At 38.4% G+C, this 18,350-nt stretch overlaps 1 protein-coding gene across 7 annotated transcripts in view; it reads right to left on the bottom strand.

The window, feature by feature from the left end:
- Positions 1-18,350, bottom strand: part of arid1b (AT rich interactive domain 1B (SWI1-like)) — an 82,827-nt gene that overhangs the window by 19,090 nt on the left and 45,387 nt on the right. For all 7 annotated transcript variants that reach the window (XM_057353406.1, XM_057353403.1, XM_057353404.1 and 4 more), the window contains exons 5-7: positions 14,041-14,284; positions 10,051-10,134; positions 8,806-8,976 (exon numbers count right to left, since the gene is read on the bottom strand). In XM_057353406.1, the coding sequence (XP_057209389.1) occupies positions 8,806-8,976; positions 10,051-10,134; positions 14,041-14,284 (499 nt within the window). The remainder of the gene's footprint in view (positions 1-8,805; positions 8,977-10,050; positions 10,135-14,040; positions 14,285-18,350) is intronic.

An 18,350-nucleotide genomic window follows, 5' to 3' on the forward strand; every position in this document is an offset into this window, starting at 1 on the left:
AACAAATGACATACAATTCTGGCTTGGAATCTGAAAACATTTATTTTCAGATTTATGTGCACTCTGAATCACAGGGTAGAGAAAAACACACCATGTATTAATGAAGTAAATAATCCTATTTAAAAACTATAATATAAAGATGCACCGATACTAAATTTTAGTGCCGATTATTCATGGTGATACAGATTCTGAATATGAAATGAATATTTCTTTACTTTATGAATATTATTCATTCATATAATGACTATTAATATTGAACATCAAACTGGTGATGTTTCTTAACTTCTTCTATATACAGAGCACAAATTCGGTTCTTTTATGAACCGATACCGATTATTGGCCGATATATCGGAGCATTTCTAATCAAATATAACATTTTTACTCGATATCTTTATTCCTCTCCCTTAAATCAATCCGATATTCAGATCTTAGTGTGGGGCAGCACACCGTTTTCTCCAAATTAACTTTCCTTATAACAAGTGTGAGACCGAACCCTCAGCAATCCATCGGAGAGTCTTTACTTAATGAAGTGCGTCTCCTCGTGACACGTTTCAAGAGCATCTGAGGACATTCAGCCTGACACCCTGACTGGACGACGGATGTCTCCGTAAATTTAATCGCGCCCAAGTCGCTGGATGGCAGGAGGACTTTGCCAGGCATCGTTTCAGTCACAATTAGAACTGGGATTTCCACTCTTGAAGCCGTCCAAACGCAGAGATCTCTGGCTCATTCAGATTTCATGAGTTCCCTGTGGAAATCAAAGCGTCTTTGCATGTTTTCCTCTTTCCCCTTATAAAAAAAGAGAAAAAAAAATGTATTCCAAAACCAGGCTGAGAAGGAAGGAGGGGGAGAGCTGGCTTCTTTGCCCCCGTTTTGTAGTTACAGCGAATGGAGGCCCTTAACAAGCTCCTTCACGGTGGGGAGAACGAGCGCTGCAGCCTGCCAGGATGTAGACGTGGACCTGGAGCAATGCCAATTACACAGAGATGCTGTACCGCTGTCAGACGCTCTGCGGTGACTTTCCTCCAGCCCTGTTAATCCCAACATTCCCTCGGGTGAGGAAAGTGGGAAAGGTGCCATGAATCTGAAGGATACAGGTGGCTGCTCCGCTGACAACCCCTGGAGCGATGCACAGATGATGGAGGGTGTGAGACACAAGAACACAAAGTGAAGGCTTCTGTGAGCTAAAAAGATGCGCGTACCTCACCTTGTTCCAATGACCCTGTGTTTCTGTGAACCTGCTACGTAAAACGGCCATGCTTTTCTGACAAAACAGCACTCATCTTCAACCGGAGTCAAGGGATAGTTCACCCAAAAATATAAATCATTTATTCCTCTGTTACGTCATTTAAAATCTGTGTTTGACTCTTTCTTCTGTGGAAGACAAAAGAAGATATTTTGAGAAATGTGTTTGGGCCCATACAATGGAAGTCAATGGGGGCCAATGTTGTTTGGTTACCAACGTTCTTCAAAATAACATCTTTTGTGTTCTGCAGAAAAAAAGACAGAGTACGAGTACCAATTTTTTTTACTGGTACTTGCCAATACCAATGCCTGTACCTGTATTTGTTTCGGTGAGGTGGTCATTTTCTAAGCACAACACAGTGAGACTAATAAAAATAGAAACGCTTCATAAATACAAACAACTCCACCTTAAACACAAAAAACAATCATTTTATTTGCTTGTCACAAACTTTCAAATGTTAGTCAGTTCTGTCACATGATGTATTGGTCTTTGGTAGGGATGTGCGCTACGACAAATTTGACAGTCATTTAAACAGTTTGTAATCGTGTAGTCGGCTAGTCTAAAACTAAGAATGGCCCAGAAGGCGGTCCAAAAACTCCCTGACCGGATCGTTTTAGAAGTGACACAATGAGCATTTGTTTGCTTTGGCTGGTCTGTGCCTGGCCTCAAAGTATGTAGCCTACACAAAATCCATTTTATTTTCTCCTTTAAGTCTGTTTTTTCGGACTCGAAAAGTTCAATTAAATTTAGTAATCAAATTCAATAAAATTTTAGTAAAAGTACACTGAAATCACGAAACTTAAAATATTTAACAACAATTATTTACAAGCTTAAAAATGAATGTTTCATTATTTGTTTATTTAAATTATGTTGAATGAAACATTGCTTTTTTTAATTATAGCGCAATTTAAGTAGCCTACACGTTATAATAAGGGTAGGCCTATAGCAACAAACAAGATAGCCTACATTATATCATATTTTGATTATTTATAAAGCAAAGCAATGTGTGTAAACAAAAAAGCGAATAGAAAGCAATGGACAAAAAGTACAGAACAAGCTACAGAACACATTTGATCTCGTGCAGAGCGAATGAAAAAGCTGCTAATAAAGCATACTGCCCATATTAGCTAATTTATAGAACATACATAGGCTAAACACTCGAGTCCGCATGTGATTATGATGTTAATATTATTTTACATGTTCTTGTTGAGGAAATGCAAGCATTATGCTCGGATATAAGTTTGTGAACCATAACTCCGTCTGAGGGATCTGTGCAAACTCTGCGTGGGCACACAGATAACAGTGCTAAGCGATCATGTTTGTTCAAGCGCTTTTTTTTGTGATAAACATTATAATCAAAGACATTTCAAAGTTCCGTGAATCTAGAAGCTGAGACATTCTCATCTCAGTTTGTGCTCAAGATGCATTCATTTACAGCTCATTCTGCCATCAAATAACGTCAATCCGTCTTTCATGCATTTTAAATATTAAAATATTGATATTTATTATTAAGTAATTGTTAACATAACTGTTGCTTTAGATCATATCTACTTTTTCATTTTTATGCTTGCATTCCGCGCTTTTGTCCGCATTTTCCACGTCACGGCAATAAGAACCCATTACAGTATGGTTACGCATGGCTCCAGTGAAATTATTGTTATGCTACTTTGATATGATTTTTTTATGTAAAACCTACCCATTTTCCTCCTTCAAAACACCCCCACAATTCATCTTTCAAGTGGTCATTTCTGAGCGTGCTGCAATTGGCACAAAGGAAACGTTTTAAATAGTTTTAAAATTAAAACAATTCGTTCCTGATACACTTTTAAAGACTATTAATAATTATTTTTTCAAACATATTGTTTTAGTATGTAATTAAAAGGTTTTTAAACGAAAAATTAAAATGAAAGTCATTTACATTATAACATTTTGTGTAATTTTTCGTGTAATTGACTGTTGTTTTCGATGTCGACTAGTAGGAGCTCACCGTTTAAACGACTAGTCGATTAGTCTCACATCCCTAGTCTTTGGTATAGGTGTGTTTTTACGAGTAAGAGGACATGATCTTAGTATCGGGCCCAATACCGATACTGGTATTGGTAAATCCCTAAAAAGTAGATGAGACAATGTAAAAAAAATTGTCCCAACCTTTTTATAGTTCTTGTACAATTCTGTGGTGCTAATTGTTGTGGTAATATTTTCATGTAGCATCAATGTTTTAGTGAATATTTAGCTCAAGTAAATTTTGAGCTTATATCACTAATTACGATATATCGGTATATTGCAAATAAACAAAAACTGTACCAATTTTCACATATTTAAAAAATTATTTTCCAATTGTCACTGTCACAGAATTCTAGAAATTTCTGTAGCAAAGGGAAGGTGGGATAAAGCGATGATGGGTGACTACGTCTAGAACTTGGTTTGTGAGGACAGTAGTAGTCATAAAAGATAAAAACGATCAAATGTACACTACTAAAGTTTTGGACGATAAATTTTTATCAACTGTTATGTTAAACTGTTGTTATGAGCTCAGTGTTATGCCAGTACCTTGTAATTTCTGTGTACGAGTAATAATACTGAAATGTATAAATTATAGGGCTGCCAATGTTAACGCGTTAACGTATGCGATTCTTTTTTTTTCAGATTAACGCTTTAAAATATTTAACGCAATTAACGCAGCATCCGTTTATTTGGTAATCCTTTGTTTAGCGTTACGTTATATAATCACGCTCTTATTCATGTAAAGGCCTTTAAACCATTTAAGCGCGATTTGAAACAGTTGCTTTGACGCGTTCAGAATAAGTAGATAGACAGCTTCTAGCTGTGGGATGCGGCACAATGCAACGCGACAGCGGTCCCGTCTGGTGTATACAGTCACGGGCTAGAGGCTGCATTAGTGAATCTCTGTCAGACAGCGCACCAGTAGGCTATCAAGATCTCTTTCATGCTTGAATGAACAAAAACACACAAGATTATGCCAGAAAGCCCATTTTTCGTAAACACAGATTTCAACGTGTTAAATAAAATCCTAAATGAATGCTTTCCTGTAGCTCATTGGTAAGAGCATGGCGCTAACAACGCCAAGGTCGTGGGTTGGATCCCAGGGGATTGCACATACTTAGAAACAAATGTATAGGATAATGAAATGTAAGTCGCTTTGGATAAAAGCATCTGTCAAATGCATAAAAATGTAAATGTAAAAAAAATGAATGCAAATGGGAAAGGGTGTCAGATCTGTGTAGAGCGGCAGCTCTTAAAGGGGCCGCATTCTTAAACCTGCTGCTGTGAGTCACTCCTGTCATTAATGTTAATCAAAGAACAAAAGAAAAAAGGAAATCAATGTGTTTTGTAGCTTTAATTCTGCATTTAATTTAGAATTTAGCATTAAAGAAGTGTTTGAGAACTTAATTCAATTTCTCTATATTTCCTACCTGTTAGACATGATAGCTCTCAATTATACTGTACTTCAGTGTTTAACAGCTATAATTCATGTTAAAATAAAGAAAAATCATCAAAATCATTAGTTGCATTACTAATATCAGAATGTTGGCTTTCATTCATAAAATGATGTTGTTAAAGAAATCTGTTGTTTCTACATTAATCTGGAGATTAAATGTTAAATTATTAGAACGTAAAAGTATATTTAAAAACGTCAATGTTATGTGCGATTAATCATGATTAATCACAGAAAAAAGGTGTGATTAATCGGATTAATTTTTTTAATCGATTGACAGCACTAATAAATTATAATATTTTTGTGTTTTTTGTGAGTACCGGCGATGGTAAAATAATTTATGTGATTTTCGTATTCAGCATGTTAAACTTCTCTAAAAATTAACTGTAAAACTTAATTGTACAATTTTAAGCGAAACAACTTTTTTTGTTTGTGCACTTTATACGATTTACATGGTTGAAGGAACTGCAGACCGCTGGGTAGAACTGACCAATCAGAATCGAGTATTTTAAATATGTAGTAGGTACAAATACACTTTTAGACATTCCTGTAATTTTTACAGTTATTTACTTTATATCACCCAGTATGATACAGCAATTTCTCTATGCAGTAAATAACTGTAATTTCCATTGCATTGTGGGAATTTTGTGTGAGGTCAAACACTAAATACAGTGATTTACTGTATTTTTAAAAATTGATGTATTTTACTGTATTTCCCCTAACGGTCTTTAAACAGAAAGTAATTATTTTGCTCATTTCTGAGGGATAGCATATAGGCTTTGCCCTGCGTTTTGAAAAAGGAACCCCACAGCAGCACGGAGAAGGTTTTTACCGGGGAAGTATATTTGAGAGACACAGTTCTGGAAAACACCTGACCTGAGCTGAAGATGTAACGGTGTTTTTTCGGCGCAGCTGAGAGGGACATTGCCATTTCAGCGAATATTTTATACCTGAGAGAACCGCATATTTCCGACGAGCTGCAAGAACTGCACATTTCCAACGAAGATTTTTATTCCCATGAGAGCAAAAAGCAAGGTAAAGTATTATTACTAAGTTACTTTGTTTAAGCATTTTCCGTGAAAGACTGCTAGCAATATGTATTTCTGTAAGGTTTGCAACCACCATACTGCCCGTTTTAAAACTTGCCCATGCAAAAAGTCATAGAAACCTAGCTAATTACAGATTTTCATGTGGCATAGAACATTGTTTTCTGCATTGAAGTCTCACATGTTCAGAAATCACACACCTGCTCTGTCACAGAAACCAAGCACTTTCAGTGTAGTGGTAAGCACAAATGCAGTGTTCAAGGATGTCATTATGTGGCTGATAATGTTTACCCAAAAATGAAACTTCTGTCATCATTTACTCACCCTCTTGTCAGTTCAAACCTGCATGACTTTGTTTCTTGAATGTTGGTAACTGGCACCCGTTCATTGCATTGGTTTTGTGTTCATACAATAGAAGTAAATGGGTGCCGCTGCTGTTCAGTTACCAACATTCTTCAGAATATCTTCATTTGTGTTCTGCAGAAGAAAGTCATGCAGGTCTGAAATGACAAGAGGGTGAGTAAATGTATGAAACGTATGGATGCTTATTACTTATTTTCCAGTTTTCCAATTATTTCCCTATTAATTTAAGATTTTTAGTGAGGATAAATCCAGAGGATGGAGTCGAAAGACAGGCGAAATTGTGAAGAGAAAAACAACAGCTATTAACACCAGGGTATCATCCTTCCTTCGCCACCTCACGGAATTTGGATTAGGTGAGACACTGCTCAATTCTCAATAGGATATGTACAGTATACAGATAGTTTTCAGTTTACTGGGGATTTATCAGTACAACTAATGCATAGGTTTTGCTAGATCTACCTAATAAACTGGCAATTTAATGCATAACATACTGTTATACCAACTCTCTCATAAGGCATAAAACCTTTTTTTAAGTTTCATTTCTGCCAATAACCTCTGTCTAGTCAATTATCACAGCAGGCTTGAGCGTGAGATGTGATAGCTAGATATACTCTGAGAACAAGGTAAAGCAACGTGGTCGTATTTGATGTACAGGGTTTGCCCTCCTGCGTCCTTCTGCTCACCATCCATCCTTTATCTCCAAAGTCCCTTCCAAGGAAACAGACATTCATCGCTTAATGAAATGTTTTGTTTTACTTATGTAGCTGTTGTCTCCTGATTGCCCTTAAATTGAACTAGAGTACACCAACTTAGAATTGTCATTACATTAATTGTCATACAGAATTGTACCGAAAATACAGTATGTTTACTGTTATTTATATTTATTTTCTTCACATTGTTGCTGTTAACTGCTGTTGATTAACTGCTGTTTGATGCAGTTAATGGTGAATTCCATTTAAAATCAGTTCTGTATGCAGTCCATAGACAATTCTATACAATAATTTATTTCTTTACATTTCGTATTGTAAGTTAATGGTGAATTCCATTTAAAACAGTTCTGTATTTTTTCTTTACATTTGATACAACGGTTTGAATGACAGAAGGGTTCATGCATCGCTGCAAATAACATGAATTGTTTTAAATAGATTTTTGTGCACATTTCCATTTTCAAGTGCTTTAAGCATTTATAATGTAACAGCTTTCATGTGGCTCAGTGGTTAGAGTATAGCACTAGCAATGCCAAGATCATGGGTTTGATCTCAGGGGATTGCACATAGTCAGAAACAAATGTATAAAAAAAATGCAATGTAAGTCGTTTTGGATAAAAGCGTCTGCCGCGTAAATGTAATGTTTTAAATAATTTAAATAAAGAATACTTGTTCAATATTGTATGTGGAGTTACATGTGTTGGATAAAAGTAAATTCTATATAAATATTATTAAAAGCTCATTTATATTTACTAAAAACATAAACCAATAAATATGATTGCAGTGGTGTACTGTTAATCTAGGGTTTTACAGTACCTGGACTGTATTATATAGTTACAGTAGTGTTTAATTACTGTAAAAGTGAAATACAGTTATGGTACTGTAAATCTTAATTACAGTAACTTAAAGTTACTGTAAAAACCCTTTGAAATGTCTAACAGTGTAAGTTGAAAATGTTAGCGTGGTTTATTTCAGCAGTCGGCTAACTTTTAGCTTGGTCCAAGAACATTCTGAGGTGACGTGTTGCGTCAACTAACATCGTTAGCATGCAACTTTTGGGCTTGTAATGTTTCCTCGTTTGTTTGTGGCTTTAGACAAAATATTCAATATTTATGTAATGAGCCTTTGTAACGCGTCAGTGTTGGATCGATGCTATAGCTCCGCACCGGCCCGTTCCAGCTGTCAGTCATGTGAGTGAATACAAGGCAACAGGGACTATCAATCAGCCACCAGCGGAGGCCACAACATTATAAAAGCACGCTTAACAGCCATTCATTTATTTCACCAGTATGCCACAACATTTATGATGAATTACTGCCAAGGCCGGTTAATGGGCTCTTTTCACACGCACACACACAGCGGAAAAAAACGGGATGCTTCTAAGAAAAGTTCCCTCAGAAATTACAATCATGTTGTTCCAAACTTTTTTTCTTTAGTGGAACAAAAATGCAAGATGTTTTCATTCCACTAAATGAAATGCAAAGCTGGCATATACAAGCATTAAAGTAAATTGCTTCCATTGTAATTGATTTTAACTCTGAAAGCGCTTTTGCGACATGACAATATTTATTTGATAGACTCTTAGTTTATTTCGATGTGCACCACAGCCACTTTGTTTTATCAGCTCATGCCAATTATCTGCTAATCATATTTAAGGGCCATTCCACCGATGGGTTTCTGTCCCAAAGCCATTATAGGTCTATTTTACATCCTATATTCACAATGTGTAAGTGGGCAAGTATCAGGATGAAAGAAGGCCACAAATCCTCGTATAGACCACTTTGCAAGATGTAAACACTGTTCCAGAAGCACTTCCGGATTCGTTTTTTAATCTTACATATATAATTAAAGCTATTCGTTTAACATTTTGTTTGGTTATAAATGTTCTGTTGGCTGTATTTTGTACATTTGTGTAGTGTTGTTGAAGTGGTATATACTGTAAGTGGTCTCGCAAGCAGAAAAGCTAACTGACATAAGTGAAGTTACCTGAAGGGCCATACTGGCTGCTCTGGGGACCGTATGAAGGGGCCATCTGATAGGAGCCCACACTGTGATGCATAGGGCCCGTAGGACAGGAATGTGGGGACATCGAGGGTCCAGGCTGCTGGGATCCGTACTGAGGACCAGGTGTGTTGCGCTGCATGTTAGGTGCAAATCCTAAAGCACAAAACAGCAGGAACAAGAGATAAATCTCTGATAGTCTCACACAGCCAAACCTTTGAATAAACCGCATAAAGTCTGGGGCTGGATTCACCAAACGGTTCTGAAGATAAATTATAGGAAGTTTGTAAGCATGTACGATTGTTGAAAGTGCAATTCTTGAAAATTTCCTATTAAGTTCTTTATTCTGTTATTCAAATGAACTTTATTTGTGTAACAAGCACCTTGCAACTCCCATTCTCACATTAGCTAGCATTATAATATTATTGTGACAAGCAGAGCGGGACGAGGGCCGGAGGAGCTCCGGAAGCATAAAAGGAGGAGCGACAGCAGTGAAGGACGAGAGAGAACCAGGCCTGGATTTGATGTTACGTTTTATTATGTTTGTGTGGCCGGCGGTCGACCGTGAGGGAAAACTTTCGTTTTGTTGGTCCTTTAAGTTATTAAAAGTTAATTTAACGTTCGCAGGTTCCCGCCTCCTTCTTCCTTACTTGGAATACTGTTACAATTATTAGTATTATAATACTTATTTGTGTATTACAAATACATCATAATATTTGTGACCTTCTCCAATGTTAAGTTGCTTTGACCTAAAATAAATGTTTTCCAAAAAAAGAAGGCTAAACATTGGTAAACTTATATCAACATTACATTCATCATTGGCAAGTACACAGTCAAAATGATGGCTTCTCACACGATATGCGTCACATGTAAAACAACCAAATACATTTATAAAACCTCTTAGCTTTTAAGAATTATATTCGTATAAATTATATTTATATTCATAGATATCCAGTTAAATGTCCTTAAGAGACTTGAAGCCACTATTGTGACAACACACACAGTAATAACTAATAATGTTTTTGTAGGTTATGCTCACAGCTTCAAACCATCAACATCCCACATCGCTCTATACTCAGAAAATGGCAGCGTCAGCACAGCTCATGAAAAAAAGTTCTGCAGCGTCATGTGGCAGTCATCAATGAAAGGAAAATGAATCCATAACATTCATTAATATATGAGCCCAGTCAAACACTCCGGCCAGTGTGGGACTATGGTAAATGGGCTCACCTCTGTCTTGAGACATGGGCGACTGACTGTGGCTGGAGCCTACATCTGGAACATTCCCTGGGGTCTGAGGGGCCATCTGTGTACCTGAAAAACAAACATGTTTGTGTAAACCAGAGCTGCGTGAGTACACAAGCTTATGATTACAGCTGGCACGATAACATCCCTGATAGCACAAATACATCTGGGAGACGTCTATTTAAAGTCTGCATTTAAGACGTATTTTTTTATTGTTTGCTTATCGGTAATACGTCTCTAGGACATCTCCTGTCAGATGTCATATAGACATTTGGAAGATGTCTGTAAGATGTTTATGATTTAGAATGTATGTAATACAGCTTTTTCTAAGACGTTTATCAGATGTCTTTACACAGCAGATGTTTTCCAGATCTTTAACAGACGTATCTGTGCAATCTGGGAGATCATGAAGTGTAAATCACAACATTTACTATCTCTGCATTAAAAATGCCTTGTCGCAGTGAGCTTCGTGACCAATCAGACACTCTCGCCGTTTACATAAACGCAGTGGCCAATCAGAGGGCAGGGCCAACCAGTCCTCACTTAAAAACAAAATCTCAGTGGTTATTTTAGATTCTTTACCATAGATGTCTTGCTGCTAGCAGTGCAACACCCATTATCCACCGAGCAGCACAGAAAAATCAGAACGTTCCAATTATAATCAAGCAGACATACAAGCACGGTATAAAAGAGATTTATTGTGCAGTTCAGACAGCTTTGTTGATTATAATGGGAGCGTTTGCATAAACCTCTGCGCAGACGACCGGTGAGCTTCTGCCAAACTGCAGGGCTCAGACGGTCACCTCAAACTGCGTAAACTTGCAGCCAGCGACAGCTTTGTTGAGTATAATGGGAGAGATCTAGTATTGTTTCACTGTGTAATTTATTCAGATTGGGCTTTATTCTGATTCAGCATCGCTTTTCATGCTGCTATAAGAGGGCCAATGTGCAGATGACCGCCTGATATAGTCTTGAATAAAAACAGCAATTAAGTATTTTATTAGCTTTCCTGTGGCTCAGTGCTTAGAGCATGGCACTAGCAATGCCAAGGTCATGGGTTCGATCCCAGGGGATTGCAAATAGTCAGAAACAAATGTATAATACAATGCAATGTAAGTCGCTTTGGATAAAAGCGAAATTTCAGGAACAGTTTTTAACTTGTACATGTAGCCTACACGAATAATATAAAAGTCTGTTTACGGAAGTCAAGCCACTCGGCAGCCATGTTTTGTAACATCTCCGGGCAGTCCTACCTAGCTCAATGGGGAGCTCAATCAGATATTTCGAAAATCGCTGGCAAAAACTGAATGGCATATTTTCCACCAACAATTAAACCTGACAAAAACTGTACCATAGGTTTTGTGTCCTAAGCGTCACTCTAACAAAATAAAGGTGCTATATAGCACTAAAAGTGATTCTTGGCTTGTAATCATGGAGAACCACTTTAAGTGACACATAGAACCATATCTTGGTTCTTCAGTGGTTCCTCAAAGGTTCTTCAGGGGTTCTCTGGGATGACTAAGGCGCTACATAGAACCGCTGAAGAACCATACAGGGGCTTAACCGGTTCTTTATAAGGAAGCGGTGCTATATAGCACCTCTGTCATCCCAAAGAACCGTTGAAGAATCTCTGAAGAACCACTGAAGCACCAAGATATAGTTCTATATAGCACCTAAAGTGGTTCCCCTATGATTACAAGCCAAGAACCACTTTTAGTGCTATATAGCACCTTTTTTTAGTGTTCAATTGAGCTAAAAAACACCTTTTTTAGGTCGCTTCAGCTACCGCGCATACGCACAGGTTGGCAAGTGCCTCATGAGCCTCTGTGTGAAGTCCCGCCCCTGAGAATAATCAGGCTTTGTCGATTGGCTCTTTTTACTAGAAGGCACGACTTTCTTCGCTAACGCGGCTGTAATAATATTCGTATAAAAGGAAGGAAGGAGGCCGGAAACGGCGAACATGAAACAAACTTTTAATCAAATAAACAAACAACAAAACGAAAGGGCCGGCAGTCGACCGTGAGGTGGCTACACAAACATAACTAAAACTTAACCAATGTCTAGGCCTGGTCCTCTCTCGTCGTACTTTCCTGTCACTCCTCCGCTTATGCTTCCGGAGCTCCTCCGTGAGAGATGCGAGACCGGTGTAACGCACAGCTGACACTCATTATCACTCGCACCACCGGCCTCGTGTCGTTCCCTCACGGCTATGGTCCCGTCTCCCACGTCACAGCGGCCATATAGAGTACCGCAAAGATGACGTATTTTCGAAGGCCAACCCGGAAGTTAGCGCCACACTGGTTCTCTTGACCAAAGGCCAAATTTTCTCATAGACTTTTGAATTGACAAAGGTCAATGATGTTTACAAGTTTTGTCTATCAAGATTAATACAACATTTGTTACTTTTGAAGCCTAAATACAATTGCCAGAAGTAAAAATCTAACATGAGGCTATAAACAATATCAACCCTCGATATCAACGTGATGCGCGGGTCGTCTCATAACCCGCGGGTAATGTCATAGATTAAAACGTGAAAATATTTAGTTTTGTTAACCACAGACCTTATTTTAGGCATTTCACCAAAAACCATTCAAAAAACCCATAGACTTTAGGGAGATGGAACCGGAAGTGCTAAAATGCTAACTCGATTCCGGGGTTTGCATACAAAAATACGTCATCTATGCGTCATCTCTAAATAACTATATTTCCAGTGCAAACTCAATCTCGTACACAAAACCGCAAATACAGTTAGGGGTCTCGTCCCACAGCTACTTTTCACGATAAATGTCAGACAAATTAGCCCAGAGGGCAGAATATCGAACCGCAAGTCTCATGGGAGGTGTTTAAGGCAAATGTCCTCTCTCCCAGGAGCAACCTGTGTGTGCAGGATATTCACTGTCTGGTAATGGCACCGAGATCATATGTCAGGGTCAGTCCTGCATGCGGCTAATGGCTGTCGGTTCTCCCAGTAGGCATGAGGCAGTTTTGTGTGCAGCGGGGTAAACGCTATCCTGTGGACCTTGTTAGTGACAACCAGAACGGAAGGGAAAAACAGCAGCTTTGGCTACACAAAGCCCTCTGCTGCCGGGCTATCAAAGAAGCCCCGCTAACAATGCAGCTCACAGCAGGAAAGTAATTGTGTCAAAGTGACTCCAAACTGCTAACAGACTTTCAAAACTATTTTAATGACTGGGTGGCTTTTTCAGAGTCAGCTTGAATCTTGTCGCTGACCCACTGCTGCCCGGAGCTCAAATGCAGGTTTTTTCTACCCTCCAGCATAACCAGAACAATTTCATGTGGAAAATTCTACAAGTATGTTCCTAAATTGCCTATTCCCAGACTATTGAAATATATAGAAATCTATAATGTATATTATTTTATAATATATTTAAAATATAACTACATAAATTAGTGCTGTCAAAACGATTAATCGCAATTAATCATTTCAAAATTTGTTTATATAATATATGAGTGTGTGTGGCGTGTATATTTATATGTCTACTGTATATAAATACACAAACAAATGTATATATTTAAGAAATACGTGTACATGTATACATAATATAAATAATATTTAAATATATATATGTGTGTGTGTATATCTACTGTATGTATGTAAATACTTGTTATAACATACAGTATGTGTGTGCATTTACTGTAAACATACATATAAATATACACAATACACACACACACATACATGAAATAAACAAAAACATTTATTTTGGAATCGATTAATTGCAATTAAAAATATAAATGGAAAATTAAATTAGCCAAAATCAATGGGTCTAAAACGGAAAATTAAGATTCTGTGTCATCTGATTTTATACAGAATGAAAATTCTCTACTATTGAATGACAACAAAAAAGTAATCTTAAAGGTTACATTTAACTTTGTACAGCAATCAAAAATTAGCAAGATTTATCGCAGCAAAATCCAAAAATATTTACACAGAAACTCAGGTCAGTTTCTTACCTGGCCCGCTGGCAGGTGATATGGGCCCAGAACGTGATTGGCTGGAACCAACGGGTGAGCCGACCGGTGAGGGCGAAGGCCCGCTGCGCATGCTGGGGACTCTAGGAGAGGCGTGGGGTGAAAAAGGTGACTGGGCGGGGTTACTTTGCTCGCCCTGGCTACTGGTGGAACCCGAAGCGCTGACGGCCGAGCTGAGACCGGCCTCTGTTCCTGTGGGGAGGTCATCGATAGAGCCAGACAGATCCTGAAAAATAAACAGGAGAGGAGTTTGTCAAGACTGAGATTTGGGAACATCAAAAGAGCCAACCGGAACACAGCTATATAAATAGTACAGAAGTAGGTGTTTAAAAAGCATTAACTAGTATTTGATAAGATTTGACTGCACGTCGCAAGGAACAGCACGGCTCACATTATTTTCCTAAATGCTGAGGCGATAACAGCTTCTGGCCCGGATTTCAGAAAAGGAACTTTGGTTTATGTGGTTGTTTTATGAGCTCCAGGCAAGCCGGCGGTTGTCGGGTCTCAACGAGCACTAATGTTTAATCCCTGTGGTATCAGAATGCAAACTGAGGGAAAACGGAATGCACAACATCAACGGCACCAGCAATCTTCTGGTACTACAGAGAGCCGAGCCAAAATAAGACAAATATACGACTGATTTCTTTTGCCATGTAGCACAACAATCTCAAGAGTGCTGAAAGACTATGGAACAAAACTTTCCTACAAGTCCTCAAACTCCACGGCACATCTGCCCGAGCTCCGCCAGAGCGCTTCATGGTCTTAAATGAATTATCGTGATGGAAACTCACTTGGTCTTTGGAAGGGGCTAACTTCACGTTGCAGACTTAATCACGATGACCTAGTTGTGGATGAAGAGGAACATATGTTGGGCTTTGCACAATTCCGCATGTTATCCTCGATGACAGAGCGTCGTGAAGGAAAAGTCTCCACAGGAAAGTCTCTGCGTTTCCAGTTGCGCTAGACAGCTTGTTAATGGTATCGTGCACGTTTTTTCCACATAACCCGAAAGAGGTTTGGCCTAATGTCATCACGTTGGGTTAAGATGGCATAAAATAGAGCCGGTATCTTCTATCTTAGCAGAAACATCATATTTAGTTATTCCAGCTATTTACAGACATTTGTTTTTAGGGTTATATCTTCAAAATCTTCCATTTTTGTAAAACGTACAGTCAAAAAAAGCCACCAGAGCCCAGGCTATCAGAAATATTCTTATAGTTAAGCCCCATCTTTTAACGTTTGCCTCATACTGCATTCATACCAGCACAAGCTTCAAAAACACCCACCCGTACACGTCAATCCACTTCAACCTTGCAGAAATTAGCCTCGACTTCAGCTTGCTTGATTTATGCCCATAATTAGAAATATTCGTTAAGTCTCCGGCTTCTTTAATTGATGAACAATTATTCAGGCTCATTGGTCACTCAAGCTTCCTCTCTTTCCAGAGGAGCGAAGACAGAAACCCAAGAAAAATAAATGAATGCAGCGTCTCTCTCTTCTGATTGGTGGGACTGAGTAATGCGGCCCACCCAATGCTCATCCTTCATCATTCCACATGACAGCCCCTGTACGAGCCAATTAAAACACAGAGGAATTATGGGAGTTTAACTGGGGAGCCAGGCGTGGCAATGCTTTATAAAAACTCTGCAGTCTTTAAGCGCTCGGACCAAGGTCAACACCTGGATTTATGTCCTTCGTCGAAGCTAAATGTCAAAGCGAACCATAGTAACAAGAATAATGGCGATAAATCCTTTTTTAAAAGAATGGTTAGACGAACATTTATTAGCCTTAATGCTATCCCAGGTGTACGAGTCTTTCGCTTGATTATTTAAAAAAACATGGCAGCTCTCCTCGTCTTTGAATGCCACCGGATAGTCCTCAATTTTTGCAGCTCCAAACAGCACCTACATCCATCATAAAAGTGACTCCAGTGGGTTCATAAATGTCTTCTGAAGCAAAACGACGGAGTTGTGTTAGAAAAAATGTTAGCTTTGCCTTAACATGGTTAATGCTGCTCACGCCGACAAGCTTCACAGAATATTTCACAGGAATGAACGCAAGATTTCCATAAAGCCTGCTTTGGTAAAACTCAGATGTGAACCGAATCACTTTAATAAATGAATTGTTAAAATGTATGTGGAAGTATTAACCTTGGAACAAGAGTTCTTACTGATCTTGAAAAGGGATAGTTAACCTAAAAATGAAAATTCTGTCATTATTTACTCACCCTCATTTCATTTCAAACCTGAATGACTTTCTTTCAGTGGTGCCCATTGACTTCTGTTGGATACAAAACAACCGGGACATTTCTCAAAATATCCTCTTTTGTTTCCCCCAGAAAAGGGGGAAGGGGTCATATACAGGTTTTGAGCAACAAGAGGGTAAATAAATGATGACTGATTTTTTTTGTTGGGCTATTAATCTTTACAGTAATTTTTTTTGGTTTGCTATGAAACCATGCTATTTCAAACCAAAAAAATTAATTTACTGTAAAGATTAATTAGAATTATTCGAGTTGAACCGATCGTTAGTAATTTACTCGAAAAAGCTTATTGACTATCGAACTTAATACAACTACATGAAAAAATTCAGTCAAATGACCCCTAAACTTTTGAACGACTGTGTATATCATGTACCGTCGCTGCAGCCGCTGCTATTGACTTGATATTTGGAGGCTTCAGTCTGTGCTTTATGGTATTAATCGATTAATCGAATCGATTAATCAATCAATAATTTTAATAGGGCTGTCAAACGATTAATGGCTTTCAGAATAAATGTTTGTGTTTACATAATAGTATATGTCTGTGAACTGTGCATATTCATTTTGTATTTATAAAAACATACACACACATGCATATATTTAAGAAAAATATAAAAATGAATAAACATTTATATATAAAAATGATTGGTAAATATAAATAAATATGTGTGAATATTTCCTGAATATGTATACATGTATGTGTTTATAAATACAAAATTAATACGCACAGTACAAAGACATACTGTATATTATGTAAACAAACTTTTATTCTGAATGTGATTAATTGCGATTTATCATTTGACAATTTACAGATTGGACAAAGTGCCTGACCAACAACATTGTTCTTTTTTTTTATGGATAATGTTGATAATGATAATTGTAGAAAACACTATCCAACCACAGATCTACATCAGAAAAGAGCTTGTTTCATTATAGTCGACTGCAAAAGCTGGAGGACAAATTCATTAGGAATAAAATGAGAATCTTCTGCCTGACAATGCGAGAATGCCCAACAAACCGATGCCATTTGGGCCAGCCAATCACACGAAGGACCGACAGATAGGTGCGTAACCGCGAGCGTGAGGGCTGTAAAGCGATACGAGCACACGTGACACGCACACAATGCCCTGATGGAGGAATTCTCTTCCACTGTTTGTGATGCCTGACAATCTGAGGAGAGAGTGACATATTGGGTTTGACGAGAGCACTCCCCAGACGCCGAGAGCGTGCCAGAGCCAGGAGTGGAGGTGGATTAGGCAACCGCGGCGGAGACCTGGGAAAAATGACATTCTTCTGACAGGAGAAGGCAACCATAATAAGTCTTCATACTAAAAACCACTGTGGGCACAGCTGGGCTTTTCATACGTCTGGTATAAAAAGGTGAACAGGTAGATCCAGTTACTAACACTAAGACTTCAACCACAAAGATTGGGGAAATAACAAGGTCAGAAAAAACGTCATGCTTTTGAAAGGACTATTCACACAAAAAGCTTTTTTTGTTCTTTTGAACCCAAAACAGATTTCAACTCACATCTCTATTTATTACATCATTTTAAAACTACGAAGGAGATCCATAGGAAAGTACAGACGATCAGATCATTACAGCTTTACTGCAAGAGATTGTGTGTGTAGATGGAAAAATGAATGAAACCGCCCCCCTTTAAAGACACAAAGATAAAACGAGGGACGGAGAACAAAAGATTACTTTATACACACAATGTGATAATGAGAAACGCTGTGACGCGCGTGTGTGTGTGTACAACAGAAGTGTATGAGGGAGAGGATGTCAGGTCTTTCTCCCGTCACCTCATCACATCTTGTCTTGTCAGCGGTAGCATCAAAGCGCTGTCTGTTCGAGCATGCAAAATTTCTACCACCGGCACACGTACACACATCACCGAGTGCAGCTCTCATTCACAGCCCATTAAACAGTGAAGTGTGACAGTGGCTTTCTGTTGTGGCTGATGTCAGTTCTTCAGCTCTGGAGGATCAGACTCGCTCAGCAGGTGCCCTGTCAAAGCCATCCCAGCCA

This window comes from Triplophysa rosa, linkage group LG15, assembly GCF_024868665.1.
Source record: "Triplophysa rosa linkage group LG15, Trosa_1v2, whole genome shotgun sequence".
NCBI classification, from domain to species: domain Eukaryota; kingdom Metazoa; phylum Chordata; class Actinopteri; order Cypriniformes; family Nemacheilidae; genus Triplophysa; species Triplophysa rosa.